This window comes from Callionymus lyra, chromosome 17 (genome assembly GCF_982586985.1).
Source record: "Callionymus lyra chromosome 17, fCalLyr1.hap1.1, whole genome shotgun sequence".
Classification (NCBI taxonomy): Eukaryota; Metazoa; Chordata; class Actinopteri; order Syngnathiformes; family Callionymidae; genus Callionymus; species Callionymus lyra.
In genome coordinates, this window is record NC_141834.1 from 23,269,928 (window position 1) to 23,287,473 (window position 17,546).

At 44.3% G+C, this 17,546-nt stretch overlaps 1 protein-coding gene across 1 annotated transcript in view; it reads right to left on the reverse strand.

The window, feature by feature from the left end:
- The window catches only part of LOC148063047 (CUB and sushi domain-containing protein 3-like), a 414,667-nt gene that overhangs the window by 143,254 nt on the left and 253,867 nt on the right, over positions 1 to 17,546 (reverse strand). The window contains exons 39-43 of the mRNA XM_087812099.1: positions 10,333 to 10,402; positions 5,443 to 5,559; positions 5,168 to 5,377; positions 4,901 to 5,089; positions 984 to 1,161 (exon numbers count right to left, since the gene is read on the reverse strand). Of these exons, the coding sequence (XP_087668225.1) occupies positions 984 to 1,161; positions 4,901 to 5,089; positions 5,168 to 5,377; positions 5,443 to 5,559; positions 10,333 to 10,402 (764 nt within the window). The remainder of the gene's footprint in view (positions 1 to 983; positions 1,162 to 4,900; positions 5,090 to 5,167; positions 5,378 to 5,442; positions 5,560 to 10,332; positions 10,403 to 17,546) is intronic.

The following is a 17,546-nucleotide window of genomic DNA, read 5'->3' on the forward strand; positions in this document are numbered from 1 at the left end:
TAGAAGAACTCACATTTCTCCTTCAAACTCTTCACTGGCTGCTCTAGTAGAAGAACTCACATTTCTCCTTCAAACTCTTCACTGGCTGCTCTAGTAGAAGAACTCACATTTCTCCTTCAAACTCTTCACTGGCCGCTCTAGTAGAAGAACTCACATTTCTCCTTCAAACTCTTCACTGGCTGCTCTAGTAGAAGAACTCACATTTCTCCTTCAAACTCTTCACTGGCTGCTCTAGTAGAAGAACTCACATTTCTCCTTCAAACTCTTCACTGGCCGCTCTAGTAGAAGAACTCACATTTCTCCTTCAAACTCTTCACTGGCCGCTCTAGTAGAAGAACTCACATTTCTCCTTCAAACTCTTCACTGGCTGCTCTAGTAGAAGAACTCACATTTCTCCTTCAAACTCTTCACTGGCTGCTCTAGTAGAAGAACTCACATTTCTCCTTCAAACTCTTCACTGGCCGCTCTAGTAGAAGAACTCACATTTCTCCTTCAAACTCTTCACTGGCTGCTCTAGTAGAAGAACTCACATTTCTCCTTCAAACTCTTCACTGGCTGCCAGTTTCTTTCAGGATCATTTTAAAATTCTGGTTCTTACTTTCAGATCTGTTCATGGTCAGACCTTCCATCAGTGATCTGATCCAGACTTACACCCCAGCTCGGGCTCTGAGGTCTGTGGATCAGAATCTACTGATGGTTCCTGAACTTCCGGACCAGAGGAGACACTTTTATTTGAACTTTTTCTTCACTTTCTTGTTGCTGCTTGTGTTTTTCTCAGTTTTATCTTTTAAGTTTATATTTTATTGAATATTGTTTTGATTGTTTAAGTTCTTTGTGACCCTGGTGTGGAAAAGCTCTATATACATATAAATTACAGGTTAATTAAAGGTTTCATTGGAGGTGAAGAAATAATCCATGTTTTGTGAACTAATGGTTTCTATCTTCAATGAACTTCTAGATCCTTGAGGGTCTGCAGCTCTTACCAGACGGTGACGTAGTCGTAGATGGGCTCCGTGTTGATGACGGAGAAGTTGACGTGGACGCCGTACCCCGGCGGGACCCGAACCGTCCACATGCAGTCCTGGAAGTGCGGGTACTCTGCGGGGTGTCCGGGCGAGTAGATGGTCCCGTCCATGGACGTGATGTTTCCTCCACAGAGAGCTGAGGGACGAGAGCGAACAGAACCTCAGACCCGGCGCCGTAAAACCGGCATTTTTACAGCAGCGTCTCCAACCGCCGCTGATAAAACAGAGTGCATTATGGGGGATCGTTGGCGGAGGAATTAAGCGGCGGTTAGGAAGAACCTTTTGTTCGCCGTGAACTTCACGACTGACACTAAAACCTTCTGGTCCGAGATCCTCGGAGAGAAAGTGTTGAATCTGACTTTGAACAGGAAGTTAAAGCTTCATCGTCCGGATCAACGCAGCGTCGTGAAGACCATCGATGACCTTTGACCTCCACGAGTGAAGAGTTTAGTATCTTAGTGATTCAAACAACACATCAATGCATGCAGCCGGTGTGATGAGTTTATTGAGAGGGTGTGAGTTTGGAGCAACTTCAATGTTTTAATTAAGTGACTCATTATTTTAAGTTGAAGGACTTAAATAAAATCTTCAGTTAAATCTCACTAAAAACCATCATAATTACATGGTTTAGTTTTTAGTTTGTTGATGTTTTCGAGGCATTGACACTGACTTGATAACTTTGATAAAACTGACTTGATAACTTTGATAACACTGACTTGATAACTTTGATAACACTGACTTGATAACTTTGATAAAACTGACTTGATAACTTTGATAACACTGACTTGATAACTTTGATAACACTGACTTGATAACTTTGATAAAACTGACTTGATAACTTTGATAACACTGACTTGATAACTTTGATAAAACTGACTTGATAACTTTGATAAAACTGACTTGATAACTTTGATAAAACTGACTTGATAACTTTGATAAAACTGACTTGATAACTTTGATAAAACTGACTTGATAACTTTGATAACACTGACTTGATAACTTTGATAACACTGACTTGATAACTTTGATAAAACTGACTTGATAACTTTGATAAAACTGACTTGATAACTTTGATAACACTGACTTGATAACTTTGATAAAACTGACTTGATAACTTTGATAACACTGACTTGATAACTTTGATAACACTGACTTGATAACTTTGATAAAACTGACTTGATAACTTTGATAAAACTGACTTGATAACTTTGATAACACTGACTTGATAACTTTGATAAAACTGACTTGATAACTTTGATAAAACTGACTTGATAACTTTGATAAAACTGACTTGATAACTTTGATAGAACTGACTTGATAACTTTGATAAAACTGACTTGATAACTTTGATAAAACTGACTTGATAACTTTGATAAAACTGACTTGATAACTTTGATAAAACTGACTTGATAACTTTGATAGAACTGACTTGATAACTTTGATAACACTGACTTGATAACTTTGATAACACTGACTTGATAACTTTGATAAAACTGACTTGATAACTTTGATAACACTGACTTGATAACTTTGATAACACTGACTTGATAACTTTGATAAAACTGACTTGATAACTTTGATAAAACTGACTTGATAACTTTGATAACACTGACTTGATAACTTTGATAACACTGACTTGATAACTTTGATAAAACTGACTTGATAACTTTGATAAAACTGACTTGATAACTTTGATAACACTGACTTGATAACTTTGATAAAACTGACTTGATAACTTTGATAAAACTGACTTGATAACTTTGATAAAACTGACTTGATAACTTTGATAAAACTGACTTGATAACTTTGATAAAACTGACTTGATAACTTTGATAGAACTGACTTGATAACTTTGATAAAACTGACTTGATAACTTTGATAAAACTGACTTGATAACTTTGATAACACTGACTTGATAACTTTGATAACACTGACTTGATAACTTTGATAGAACTGACTTGATAACTTTGATAAAACTGACTTGATAACTTTGATAACACTGACTTGATAACTTTGGTAGAACTGACTTGATAACTTTGATAGAACTGACTTGATAACTTTGATAAAACTGACTTGATAACTTTGATAAAACTGACTTGATAACTTTGATAACACTGACTTGATAACTTTGATAAAACTGACTTGATAACTTTGATAGAACTGACTTGATAACTTTGATAAAACTGACTTGATAACTTTGATAGAACTGACTTGATAACTTTGATAACACTGACTTGATAACTTTGATAACACTGACTTGATAACTTTGATAAAACTGACTTGATAACTTTGATAAAACTGACTTGATAACTTTGATAACACTGACTTGATAACTTTGATAACACTGACTTGATAACTTTGATAACACTGACTTGATAACTTTGATAGAACTGACTTGATAACTTTGATAAAACTGACTTGATAACTTTGATAAAACTGACTTGATAACTTTGATAAAACTGACTTGATAACTTTGATAGAACTGACTTGATAACTTTGATAACACTGACTTGATAACTTTGATAGAACTGACTTGATAACTTTGATAAAACTGACTTGATAACTTTGATAAAACTGACTTGATAACTTTGATAAAACTGACTTGATAACTTTGATAAAACTGACTTGATAACTTTGATAAAACTGACTTGATAACTTTGATAAAACTGACTTGATAACTTTGATAACACTGACTTGATAACTTTGATAAAACTGACTTGATAACTTTGATAAAACTGACTTGATAACTTTGATAACACTGACTTGATAACTTTGATAAAACTGACTTGATAACTTTGATAACACTGACTTGATAACTTTGATAAAACTGACTTGATAACTTTGATAAAACTGACTTGATAACTTTGATAAAACTGACTTGATAACTTTGATAAAACTGACTTGATAACTTTGATAAAACTGACTTGATAACTTTGATAAAACTGACTTGATAACTTTGATAAAACTGACTTGATAACTTTGATAACACTGACTTGATAACTTTGATAAAACTGACTTGATAACTTTGATAAAACTGACTTGATAACTTTGATAAAACTGACTTGATAACTTTGATAAAACTGACTTGATAACTTTGATAAAACTGACTTGATAACTTTGATAAAACTGACTTGATAACTTTGATAAAACTGACTTGATAACTTTGATAACACTGACTTGATAACTTTGATAAAACTGACTTGATAACTTTGATAAAACTGACTTGATAACTTTGATAAAACTGACTTGATAACTTTGATAAAACTGACTTGATAACTTTGATAAAACTGACTTGATAACTTTGATAAAACTGACTTGATAACTTTGATAAAACTGACTTGATAACTTTGATAAAACTGACTTGATAACTTCTGCTGCAGGAGCAGCCAAACATAGAGCAGATTCACCTGCACACAAGAACTTCTGACGGTGAAAAACATGTTCAAGGATTCCCGTCAAACACAAGCTGCTGGGGGTTTGAGTTCATTGAGAGGGAGTGAGACGAGGAGAAACATGTTTGGAAAACCAGTTTTTTGTGTGTGTTAATTAAGTGTTTTTTAAGTAAAATACTGTTTGAAAAAATAAGCTCACTGGCAAAAAACTAGTAAAACAAGTTAAGAAGTGAATATTTGTGTATTTCTCGACACAAAAACTCACATTAGTGTCGAGTCACGGCCGGAAAAGAAGTCATTTATTTGTGAAAAAGCTGGTTTTGAACAAGTTTACAGCCACGAGAGCAGATAAATCCAGGCCATCTGTATGTAATTGACTCAACAAGAACCTTCTCCTCTCAGGGACGCCGAGTTCTTTCCAAACGGGAGGTTTGACCTGAAAACTCTTTCGCCCTCATTTGCTATTTTCGGGGTGTTACTCACCTTCGCAGCGGGGGATCGGATGATTCCAGTTCCTGCTGATGCCGTGCAGGCAGGTGAGCGAAGCTTCTCCGATCAGAGTGTATCCTGGCAGACACTCGAACGAGATGGTCATCCCCACGCCGTAGTCCTGCCCGACCACCAGGCCGTTGCGGAAGGGCCGAGGGTCCGGACACCTCTGGAGCTCGTAGGCTGAGGGGGGACGGGGTCAGGGGTCAGGGGTCAGGGGTCAGGGGTGAGCCGTGACACAGTTAGAAGAGACGGACTCACCTTGGTAGACGATGTGGAAGCCGGGCTTGTTCTGGGAGTAGTCGCTGTGGAAGAACAGCGTGGTCTCGTGGGTGGTGCTGAACAGAGAGTCGGGCACCATCGACCCGCTGAAGCGATCGATCACGGCGCCGGTTTCAAGGCTCCCGCTCCGGACCTCCAGGTAGTCGTGGACCGCCTCCGTGGAGAAGTTGAGGAACTGCAGGTGGATTCCTGTCGGGGAAGCAACCGCATCACGGTCAACAGTAGCAAAGAATGTGGGTCACTGGAGGACGCACCGAAGCCCACGGGGAGTCGAACCCTCCAGCTGCAGTCCAGGCTGCTCTGGTAATTCCCCGGGAAGCCAGGACTGAGGACGACGCCGCTGAAGTCGGTCATGGATCCACCGCACTGAGCTGAAGGAGAACAAACATGAGCTCGCAGAAGAAAAGATGGTTTTATGAAGTAGTTTATTTCAAGCCAGGCGGGACTCGACCTAAAACCCTTCAGCTGTCGTTTAATTCCTTCTTTTCAACTCACACAACGACTGCTGCCGCGGAGACTCCAGAGAAACTCGCCTCCCCCTCGCCTCCCCCTCGTCCCCCTCGCCTCCCCCTCGCCTCCCCCTTGCCTCCCCCTCGCCTCCCCCTCGTCCCCCTCGTCCCCCTCACCTCCCCCTCGCCTCCCCCTCGTCCCCCTCGCCTCCCCCTCGCCTCCCCCTCGCCTCCCCCTTGCCTCCCCCTTGCCTCCCCCTTGCCTCCCCCTCGTCCCTCTCACCTCCCCCTCGCCTCCCCCTCGTCCCTCTCGCCTCCCCCTCGCCTCCCCAATCCCCCTCGTCCCTCTCGCCTCCCCCTCGCCTCCCCCTCATCTCCCCTCGTCCCCCTCGTCTCCCCCTCGTCCCCCTCACCCCTCTCGCCTCCCCCTAGGCTCCCCCTCGTTCCCCTTGTCCCTCTCGTCTCCCGCTCATCTCCGCCTCGTCCCCCTCGTCCCCCTCGCCCCTCTCGCCTCCCCCTCGTCTCCCCCTCGTCCCCCTCGTCTCCCCCTCGTCCCCCTCGTCTCCCCCTCGTCCCCCTTGTCCCTCTCGTCTCCCCCTCGTCCCCCTCGTCCCCCTCGTCTCCCCCTTGTCCCCCTCGTCTCCCCCTCGTCCCCCTCGTCCCCCTCGTCTCCCCCTCGTCCCCCTCGTGTCCCCCTCGTCCCCCTCGTCCCCCTCGTCTCCCCCTCGTCTCCCCCTCGTCCCCCTCGTGTCCCCCTCGTCCCCCTCGTCCCTCTCGTCTCCCCCTCATCTCCCCCTCGTCCCCCTCGCCTCCCCCTTGTCTCCCCCTCATCTCCCCCTCGCCTCCCCCCTCCTCGATCCTTCGTTCATGTCTCACGCTCTCACTTATTCCGATGATCTGAGATTAGTTTGTGACTTTCGTCTCCACGACAACGTGGTCCAGCTCTTCCCCCCGATGGACCCCGAGGTGTTCCCGCGCCAGCTGGGAGTGGACGTGTCTCCGGAGAGAAACTCATTAACTGTACTTACATGTGGAGGAAGATTGGAGCGCGAGTCTCTTAAAGCTTCAGCATGAAATATTCAACACGTTTGTTCTGTCGCTGCTGGATTAAAGACTCGTGTACTTTAGACTTTGTTGAAGCGCTTTTAATTAAAAACACCAGTGAATATATGATGGTGTTGTATAGAGTACTCTTCTCTGTGTTACACCTTTTATCTGCTATATTAAAAACACTTTTTCTCTGACTTATTTCAAGTAAGTATATCAATGTTACACTTATATTTCTATACTTTTTTTATCTACACGTTCAATTATTTCACATTTTTAATTCAAAAACAAGGTGTGGAAGATATGATTTATCTTCATTCATTATTTAATATCAATAAATGGCAGTTTTTGGTTTTCTTTGGTACGTTTAATTTAATTTGTCCAAATGTTTTTTAAAACTAATTGTCGAACTAATAACGAACATGTGATCCGAGGCCGGACCCCTGATAACAGCTGATTCACTAAGATTGTGTGTAAACAAACAAACAAACGTCGAAGCTAATATGACGTCGACACCGTCTTGGAAGCGAAGTCTTCGGGTCGAGACAGACTTTAGTGCTGGATTATGATTGGACGACAAAACATGTGGCTTTTAGTTGAAGCTACGGCGGCAAACATCGCTGGTCAGTCCAGTCGACTCTAAACATCCAGAAAGTGATGAAACTAATAACAACGTAATCTTTAGAACAGAACTAACATCCAGGAAGTGATGTTTTTGTCGCCACGTGACGAAGATCAAACGGTACTTCAGTGGCGTGACGTCCTTTGATGTCGTTAAATTCATCTGAAAATGCAACATTTGAACACTTTGAGTTCAAGTCCAGCGAGAAGGTTTGGTTCCAGGTCAGCGAACGAAGGACACAACGACCGTGATGTTGGAACGACATGAAAGACGAACCTAAAGGGATCCACACACACTTTAGGGATCCACACACACTTAAGGGATCCACACACACTTTAGTGATCCACACACACTTTAGGGATCCACACACACTTTAGTGATCCACACACACTTTAGGGATCCACACACACTTTAGGGATCCACACACACTTTAGGGATCCACACACACTTTAGTGATCCACACACACTTTAGGGATCCACACACACTTTAGGGATCCACACACACTTTAGGGATCCACACACACTTTAGTGATCCACACACACTTTAGGGATCCACACACACTTTAGTGATCCACACACACTTTAGTGATCCACACACACTTTAGGGATCCACACACACTTTAGTGATCCACACACACTTTAGTGATCCACACACACTTTAGGGATCCACACACACTTTAGGGATCCACACACACTTTAGTGATCCACACACACTTTAGGGATCCACACACACTTTAGTGATCCACACACACTTTAGTGATCCACACACACTTTAGGGATCCACACACACTTTAGTGATCCACACACACTTTAGGGATCCACACACACTTTAGGGATCCACACACACTTTAGGGATCCACACACACTTTAGGGATCCACACACACTTTAGTGATCCACACACACTTTAGTGATCCACACACACTTTAGTGATCCACACACACTTTAGGGATCCACACACACTTTAGTGATCCACACACACTTTAGTGATCCACACACACTTTAGTGATCCACACACACTTTAGTGATCCACACACACTTTAGTGATCCACACACACTTTAGGGATCCACACACACTTTAGTGATCCACACACTCTGATGTTTCCTGCTGCAGCCAAACACGATTATAAGATGCTTTAAGTTAGATTCACAGCTGAGCTCCATACATGATCGTCGCTGCTGACTTATGGAAGTAAAAGCGAGGATCTGTAGGATCCATAGAATCCATGAGCTTCATAGGAAGCTTCAGCAGAGACGCTCCCTGAAGGATTACAAATCAAACAATGCACTGAGATAGTGGCGTCCATTGATTTCACTGCAGCTAAGAGCAGAAAATACATAATCCCCACATGGCCTTCTCCCCCTCGTCTCCCCCTCGTCTCCCCCTCGTCTCCCCCTCGTCTCCCCCTCGTCTCCCCCTCGCCTCCCCCTCGTCTCCCCCTCGCCTCCCCCTCGCCTCCCCCTCGAATCTTACTCGTCTCTCCTTTGTCTCTTACTCGTCTCTTACACGTCTCCCCTTTGCCTCCCCCTCGCCTCTTACTCGTCTCCCCCTTGCCTCCCCCTCGCCTCCCCCTCGCCTCTTACTCGTCTCCTCCTCATCTCTTACTCGTCTCCCCCTTGTCTCCCCCTCGCCTCCCCCTTGCTTCTTACTCGCCTCCCCCTTGCCTCTTACTCGCCTCCCCCTCGCCTCGTCTCCCCCTCGCCTCCCCCTTGCTTCTTACTCGCCTCCCCCTTGCCTCTTACTCGCCTCCCCCTCGCCTCGTATCTTACTCGCCTCCCCCTCGCCTCGTATCTTACTCGTCTCCCCCTCGCCTCCCCCTTGCTTCTTACTCGCCTCCCCCTTGCCTCTTACTCGCCTCCCCCTCGCCTCGTCTCTTACTCGCCTCCCCCTCGCCTCCCCCTCGCCTCCCCCTCGCCTCCCCCTCGCCTCCCCCTTGCCTCTTACTCGTCTCTTACTCGTCTCCCCCTCACCTCCCCTTGCCTCCCCCTTGCCTCTTACTCGCCTCCCCCTCGCCTCCCCCTTGCTTCTTACTCGCCTCCCCCTTGCCTCTTACTCTCCTCCCCCTGGCCTCGTCTCTTACTCGTCTCCCCCTTGCCTCCCCCTCGCCTCGTCTCTTACTCGCCTCCCCCTTGCCTCTTACTCGCCTCCCCCTCGCCTCCCCCTTGCTTCTTACTCGCCTCCCCCTTGCCTCTTACTCGCCTCCCCCTGGCCTCTTACTCGCCTCCCCCTTGCCTCTTACTCGCCTCCCCCTTGCCTCTTACTCGCCTCCCCCTGGCCTCTTACTCGCCTCCCCCTCGCCTCTTACTCGCCTCCCCCTGGCCTCTTACTCGCCTCCCCCTTGCCTCTTACTCGCCTCCCCCTTGCCTCTTACTCGCCTCCCCCTGGCCTCTTACTCGCCTCCCCCTTGCCTCTTACTCGCCTCCCCCTTGCCTCTTACTCGTCTCTTACTCGTCTCCCCCTCACCTCCCCTTGCCTCCCCCTTGCTTCTTACTCGCCTCCCCCTTGCCTCTTACTCTCCTCCCCCTGGCCTCGTCTCTTACTCGTCTCCCCCTTGCCTCCCCCTCGCCTCGTCTCTTACTCGCCTCCCCCTTGCCTCTTACTCGCCTCCCCCTCGCCTCCCCCTTGCTTCTTACTCGCCTCCCCCTTGCCTCTTACTCGCCTCCCCCTGGCCTCTTACTCGCCTCCCCCTCGCCTCCCCCTTGCTTCTTACTCGCCTCCCCCTTGCCTCTTACTCGCCTCCCCCTGGCCTCGTCTCTGACTCGTCTCCCCCTCGCCTCCCCCTCGCCTCGTCTCTTACTCGCCTCCCCCTCGCCTCCTGATCTCACAATGAATTTATGGCTGTGGCTGACAGTAAGACGCTCTGTGGTGGTCACTGTGAGTCAGAGTCCAGGGGTGTCAGATGGAATAATAAGAAGCGACAGAGGAAAAGTCAACAGGGAGCAGAAACAAGGTATTCGTCTCTGTCTCGTTCTCGTCACGATCGGCCATTCAAAGGCGTGGAGAGGTGAGAGGATGAATAATACATACCTAAACACAACGGCACCGGGTAATTCCAGCGTCTGACGGGGCCCGGCATACATGTGATGTATGCGTTTCCCTGTGAACGACACAAATACATGGTTTACTTTCTCGCTCACTTCACTGATGTTGAATAAAATCTTTGGTTTCATTTGTCGTCCTTTAGTCGTTTGACGAGAGAACAGAACGATGACCCACGAAATATGATATTGTTTATAGTAGAAGTGTGTTGTTAAGAAGGTGTTGACATCACAATATATAGTGATAGTGTAGTAACAAGTATATATGTGTAGTATTGTCCAGTACTTGACTCTGGTGTTGTGATAGTGTAGTAACAAGTATATATGTGTAGTATTGTCGAGTACTTGACTCTGGTGTTGTGATAGTGTAGTAACAAGTATATAAGTGTAGTATTGTCCAGTACTTGACTCTGGTGTTGTGATAGTGTAGTAACAAGTATATATGTGTAGTATTGTCCAGTACTTGACTCTGGTGTTGTGATAGTGTAGTAACAAGTATATATGTGTAGTATTGTCGAGTACTTGACTCTGGTGTTGTGATAGTGTAGTAACAAGTATATAAGTGTAGTATTGTCCAGTACTTGACTCCGGTGTTGTGATAGTGTAGTAACAAGTATATATGTGTAGTATTGTCCAGTACTTGACTCTGGTGTTGTGATAGTGTAGTAACAAGTATATATGTGTAGTATTGTCCAGTACTTGACTCTGGTGTTGTGATAGTGTAGTAACAAGTATATATGTGTAGTATTGTCGAGTACTTGACTCTGGTGTTGTGATAGTGTAGTAACAAGTATATAAGTGTAGTATTGTCCAGTACTTGACTCTGGTGTTGTGATAGTGTAGTAACAAGTATATATGTGTAGTATTGTCCAGTACTTGACTCTCACATTTCTCCTTCAAACTCTTCACTGGCTGCCAGTTTCTTTCAGGATCATTTTAAAATTCTGTTTCTTACTTTCAGATCTATTCATGGTCAGACCTTCCATCAGTGATCTGATCCAGACTTACACCCCAGCTCGGGCTCTGAGGTCTGTGGATCAGAATCTACTGATGGTTCCTGAACTTCCGGACCAGAGGAGAGAAATCCTTCCAGACTGTAGCTATTAAGCTTTGGAACCATCTCTGTGTTTGATGATCTACTGACTCCTTCAAGAAACATGTGTGTTTGATGATCTACTGACTCCTTCAAGAAACATCTCTGTGTTTGATGATCTACTGACTCCTTCAAGAAACATGTGTGTTTGATGATCTACTGACTCCTTCAAGAAACATGTGTGTTTGATGATCTACTGACTCCTCCAAGAAACATCTCTGTGTTTGATGATCTACTGACTCCTTCAAGAAACATCTATGTTTGATGATCTACTGACTCCTTCAAGAAACATCTGTGTTTGATGATCTACTGACTCCTTCAAGAAACATGTGTGTTTGATGATCTACTGACTCCTTCAAGAAACATCTGTGTTTGATGATCTACTGACTCCTTCAAGAAACATCTCTGTGTTTGATGATCTACTGACTCCTTCAAGAAACATCTATGTTTGATGATCTACTGACTCCTTCAAGAAACATCTCTGTGTTTGATGATCTACTGACTCCTTCAAGAAACATCTATGTTTGATGATCTACTGACTCCTTTAAGAAACATCTGTGTTTGATGATCTACTGACTCCTTCAAGAAACATCTGTGTTTGATGATCTACTGACTCCTTCAAGAAACATCTGTGTTTGATGATCTACTGACTCCTTCAAGAAACATCTCTGTGTTTGATGATCTACTGACTCCTTCAAGAAACATCTATGTTTGATGATCTACTGACTCCTTCAAGAAACATCTGTGTTTGATGATCTACTGACTCCTTCAAGAAACATGTGTGTTTGATGATCTACTGACTCCTTCAAGAAACATCTGTGTTTGATGATCTACTGACTCCTTCAAGAAACATCTGTGTTTGATGATCTACTGACTCCTTCAAGAAACATCTCTGTGTTTGATGATCTACTGACTCCTTCAAGAAACATCTATGTTTGATGATCTACTGACTCCTTCAAGAAACATCTCTGTGTTTGATGATCTACTGACTCCTTCAAGAAACATCTATGTTTGATGATCTACTGACTCCTTCAAGAAACATCTCTGTGTTTGATGATCTACTGACTCCTTCAAGAAACATCTCTGTGTTTGATGATCTACTGACTCCTTCAAGAAACATCTGTGTTTGATGATCTACTGACTCCTTCAAGAAACATCTGTGTTTGATGATCTACTGACTCCTTCAAGAAACATCTGTGTTTGATGATCTACTGACTCCTTCAAGAAACATGTGTGTTTGATGATCTACTGACTCCTTCAAGAAACATGTGTGTTTGATGATCTACTGACTCCTTCAAGAAACATCTGTGTTTGATGATCTACTGACTCCTTCAAGAAACATCTGTGTTTGATGATCTACTGACTCCTTCAAGAAACATGTGTGTTTGATGATCTACTGACTCCTTCAAGAAACATCTGTGTTTGATGATCTACTGACTCCTTCAAGAAACATGTGTGTTTGATGATCTACTGACTCCTTCAAGAAACATCTGTGTTTGATGATCTACTGACTCCTTCAAGAAACATCTCAAGACACTTTTATTTGAGCTTTTCTTTCACTTTCTTGTTGTTGTCTTGACCTTTTACAGTTTTTGAACCTTTAAGTATTTTTAACTGTGTAATGTTTTGATTGTTCAAGTGCTGTGTGATGGTCTAGAAAGATCTTTACAAATAACTATTATTTACTTACTTTCTAAATTAAATAACAAAAAAGTATTGTGATAAAAATCACGATGTTTAGTGTGTTTTTAACGTTTGTCAAGCAACGCAATTTCGTTGCCAGTTTCTCTGCTGTGTTTTCTGTGCAATGACAATAGAAGAAAGTCTAAAGTCTAAAGTCTGAGTATAGATATATTTAAAAAACCCTGTTTTATAGTCAAGTTCCCTACACAGTGACGTCTGATCTAGTCTGAGCCTGTGAGTAATCTTGATGTTTTTAGTATATATTTTTAGAATATTTTTTAGAATATTTCTTTATTGTTTAAGTGCTTTGCAACCCTGGTCTGGAAAAGCGCTCTATAAATATAAATGACATTTACTTGACAACCAGAGTAATGACCAGAGTACTTCCTGTTTGCTTAGCATGTTACTGTTTGTAAGTTTGGATGAACTACTAGTTATGTCAGACGTGAGTACTAAACTGATGGTGGTGACCTTGAAGTATCTCCGTTCTAGAAGTCGTCGACATCTGATCTAAAGTCAAGCTCCTCGGGTGTCGTGTGGAGATGTTGAGGATGTTGAGGGTCAACACTTCCTCTTCCTGCGGGACATAAGTCTGTCGGAGACATCCTGAGATCTTTCGTGCTGTAGCCATCAAATCAATCTGCGATGCCCTTGGTGCGACCCAGCGAGACCTGAGACACATCAGACGCCAGAGAGTCTGATCTGGACAGAAAATAGCTCCTGATCCGCCTCCATCTGGGAAAAACTCATTTTGATTTTTCTCTGTTCTTTCCGTCGGAACGAGCGGAACCTTTGATACCAACTGTTCCTCCGTCAGCGTTTCTATTGATGTTTTCTCCAGCGTTTGTTGTGAGATTGACTCGAGCGACGCGGGTTAGATTCCCGGTCCGGGAAGAAGCTGCGTGTTATTCTTTCATACGGTCATGTGGAATTAACCTCTTGGGGGAGGTATGCTGCGTGTCAGCGCTTCTCTGGCTGTATGAACATGTAGAGAAGGATCAGTGTTGACGACAATAACGAGTTCAGGAGGTTAAACCTGGTCAACGATCGAGGCGACTCTGAGGATTCTCAGCAGGAAACTACTGAAGTGGACCAGAACCTCAGGGAGGAACTTGGTTTCACGTTAGCATTAGCTCCTGCACTAGCTTCTGTGTTAGTTTGTGCATTAGTTCCTGCATTAGTTTCTGTGTTAGCTTCTTTGTTAACTTGTGCATTAGCTCCTGCATTAGCTTCTGTGTTAACTTGTGCATTAGCTCCTGCATTAGCTTCTGTGTTAACTTGTGCATTAGCTCCTGCATTAGCTTCTGTGTTAACTTGTGCATTAGCTCCTGCATTAGCTTCTGTGTTAACTTGTGCATTAGCTCCTGCATTAGCTTCTGTGTTAACTTGTGCATTAGCTTCTGTGTTAACTTGTGCATTAGCTCCTGCGTTACCTCTTAGTTAACTTGTGCATTAGCTCCTGCATTAGCTTCTGTGTTAACTTGTGCATTAGCTTCTGTGTTAACTTGTGCATTAGCTCCTGCATTAGCTTCTGTGTTAGCTCCTGCGTTACCTCTTAGTTAACTTGTGCATTAGCTCCTGCATTAGCTTCTGTGTTAGCTCCTGCGTTACCTCTTAGTTAACTTGTGCATTAGCTCCTGCATTAGCTCCTGCGTTACCTTCTTTGCTAGCTTGTGCATTAGCTTCTGTCTTAGCTCCTGCGTTACCTTCTTTGTTAACTTGTGCATTAGCTTCTGTCTTAGCTCCTGCGTTACCTTCTTTGATAACTTGTGCACTAGCTAACAAAGCTAACAAAGAAGCTAACGCTTCAACAGAGGTTTGACTGTAAGTAAGTAATTTTTATTTGTATAGAGCTTTTCCAGACCAGGGTCACAAAGCGCTTAAAAAATCAAAACAATATTCAATAAAGTATATACTTTAAAGATCAAGATAAAACTGATAACACAACAGGAGTTCCAGAAAATCAAGGAAAAGCCTGAACAAAAAAAAAACGTCTTAAGATGTTTCTTGAAGGAGTCAGTAGATCATCAAACACAGATGTTTCTTGAAGGAGTCAGTAGATCATCAAACACAGATGTTTCTTGAAGGAGTCAGTAGATCATCAAACAAAGATGTTTCTTGAAGGAGTCAGTAGATCATCAAACACACATGTTTCTTGAAGGAGTCAGTAGATCATCAAACACACATGTTTCTTGAAAGAGTCAGTAGATCATCAAACACAGATGTTTCTAGAAGGAGTCAGTAGATCATCAAACACAGATGTTTCTAGAAGGAGTCAGTAGATCATCAAACATAGATGTTTCTTGAAGGAGTCAGTAGATCATCAAACACAGATGTTTCTTGAAGGAGTCAGTAGATCATCAAACACAGATGTTTCTTGAAGGAGTCAGTAGATCATCAAACACAGATGTTTCTTGAAGGAGTCAGTAGATCATCAAACACAGATGTTTCTTGAAGGAGTCAGTAGATCATCAAACACAGATGTTTCTTGAAGGAGTCAGTAGATCATCAAACACAGATGTTTCTTGAAGGAGTCAGTAGATCATCAAACACAGATGTTTCTTGAAGGAGTCAGTAGATCATCAAACACAGATGTTTCTTGAAGGAGTCAGTAGATCATCAAACACAGATGTTTCTTGAAGGAGTCAGTAGATCATCAAACACAGATGTTTCTTGAAGGAGTCAGTAGATCATCAAACACAGTTGTTCGTCAACGAGAAGTGGTGCCTTCCCAGGCACGTTACTTTAAAGGTTCAACACTGCTGTCCTGACATTGAACTTTTGGCGCTGAGTCTGAGACCTTTCTACTTGCCACGGGAGTTTTCACATGTTGTCGCGGTGCTTGTGTACATTCCACCGTCGGCGAGCGCGGAGGCAGCATGTGACGTCATCACTGGAGTAGTGAACGGGTTACAGACTCAGAGCCCTCAGGCCCTCTTTATCATCTCCGGTGATTTTAATCACGCATCTCTTTCTTCCTGTCTGCCCAAATTCACGCAGTACGTCACTTGTGCCACCAGAGACAATAACACACTGGACCTTTTCTATGCGAACACTAAAGACGCTTAATTATCATCCCCCCTTCCTCCTTTGGGACGAGCTGACCACTGTCTGGTCCATCTCCTACCTGTTTACAAGCCACTTGTGAGCAGGCAACCAGCAGTGACTCGCTCAGTCAAGAAGTGGTCTGAAGAAGCTGAGGAAGCTCTGCAGGTCTGCTTTGAGACCACGGACTGGAGCATCTTCAGTGAGTCCCACAAGGAGGATATTGACGGACTAACTTCATGTGTCACGGACTACATAAACTTCTGTGTGGAGAGCATTGTACCAACAAGAACTGTACGATGCTTCTCCAACAACAAACCCTGGATCAATCCTGATATAAAGGCTCTCCTAAAGGAGAAGAAGAGAGTCTTTAGGTCAGGAAACAAAGAGGATCTGATGGCAGTCCAGAGGGAGCTGAGAAGAAAGATCAGGGAGGGAAAGGGGGGGTACAGGAGGAGGATGGAAGAGAGTCTGGCCAACAACAACACCAGAGATGTCTGGAGAGGTTTGAAATCCATATCCGGACATCAGACCAGGCTCTCTGTAGCAGCGGGGGATAAAAATTGGGCCGACAACTTAAACAGTTATTTTTCAAGGTTTGAGGTGTCGGCTCCCCCCCCTGCTCAACCATTCACACCTCTACACTTACCTTCTCCTCTCCCCCGAGCTTGTATTGTTTCAGCCCCCCCGCTGACTCCGCAGGGGACAATGCCCCCCCACCCCAGCCTGTCCCTCACACCTCTCCAGGTGAGAAATCAGCTTAGGAGAACCAAGACAACAAAGGCCCCTGGACCAGACGGCATCGGTGGCAAAGTACTCAGGACGTGCTCTGACCAGTTAAGTGAAATTGTTGGACTTCTGTTCAACATGAGCTTGACCCTGGGAAGAGTTCCACTACTGTGGAAGACGTCCTGTGTGGTACCGGTGCCGAAGACTCAGCACCCTAAGGATCCCAGCTGCTACAGACCTGTGGCCTTGACATCCCACCTTATGAAGGCTCTGGAGCGGCTGGTCCTTAGTTACCTGAGTCCTCTGGTGCGCTCCTCCATGGATCCGTTGCAGTTTGCCTACCAACCTGACATCGGCGTGGAGGACGCCATCATCTTCCTTCTCCACCGAGCACTTTCTCATCTGGAGTTGCCTGGAAGCACTGTGAGGATCCTTTTCCTGGATCTAAGCAGTGCTTTCAATACCATCAGGTCAAACATCCTGAGGGACAAGCTGGAGCTGTCTGGAGCGGACACTCACCTCACGGACTGGATTGTGGACTACCTCACCAACCGTCCACAGTTCGTGAGGACCCGGGATGGTGTTTCGAGGACTGTACTGTGCAGTGTAGGGGTCCCCCAGGGAACAGTGTTAGCACCGTTCCTCTTTTCACT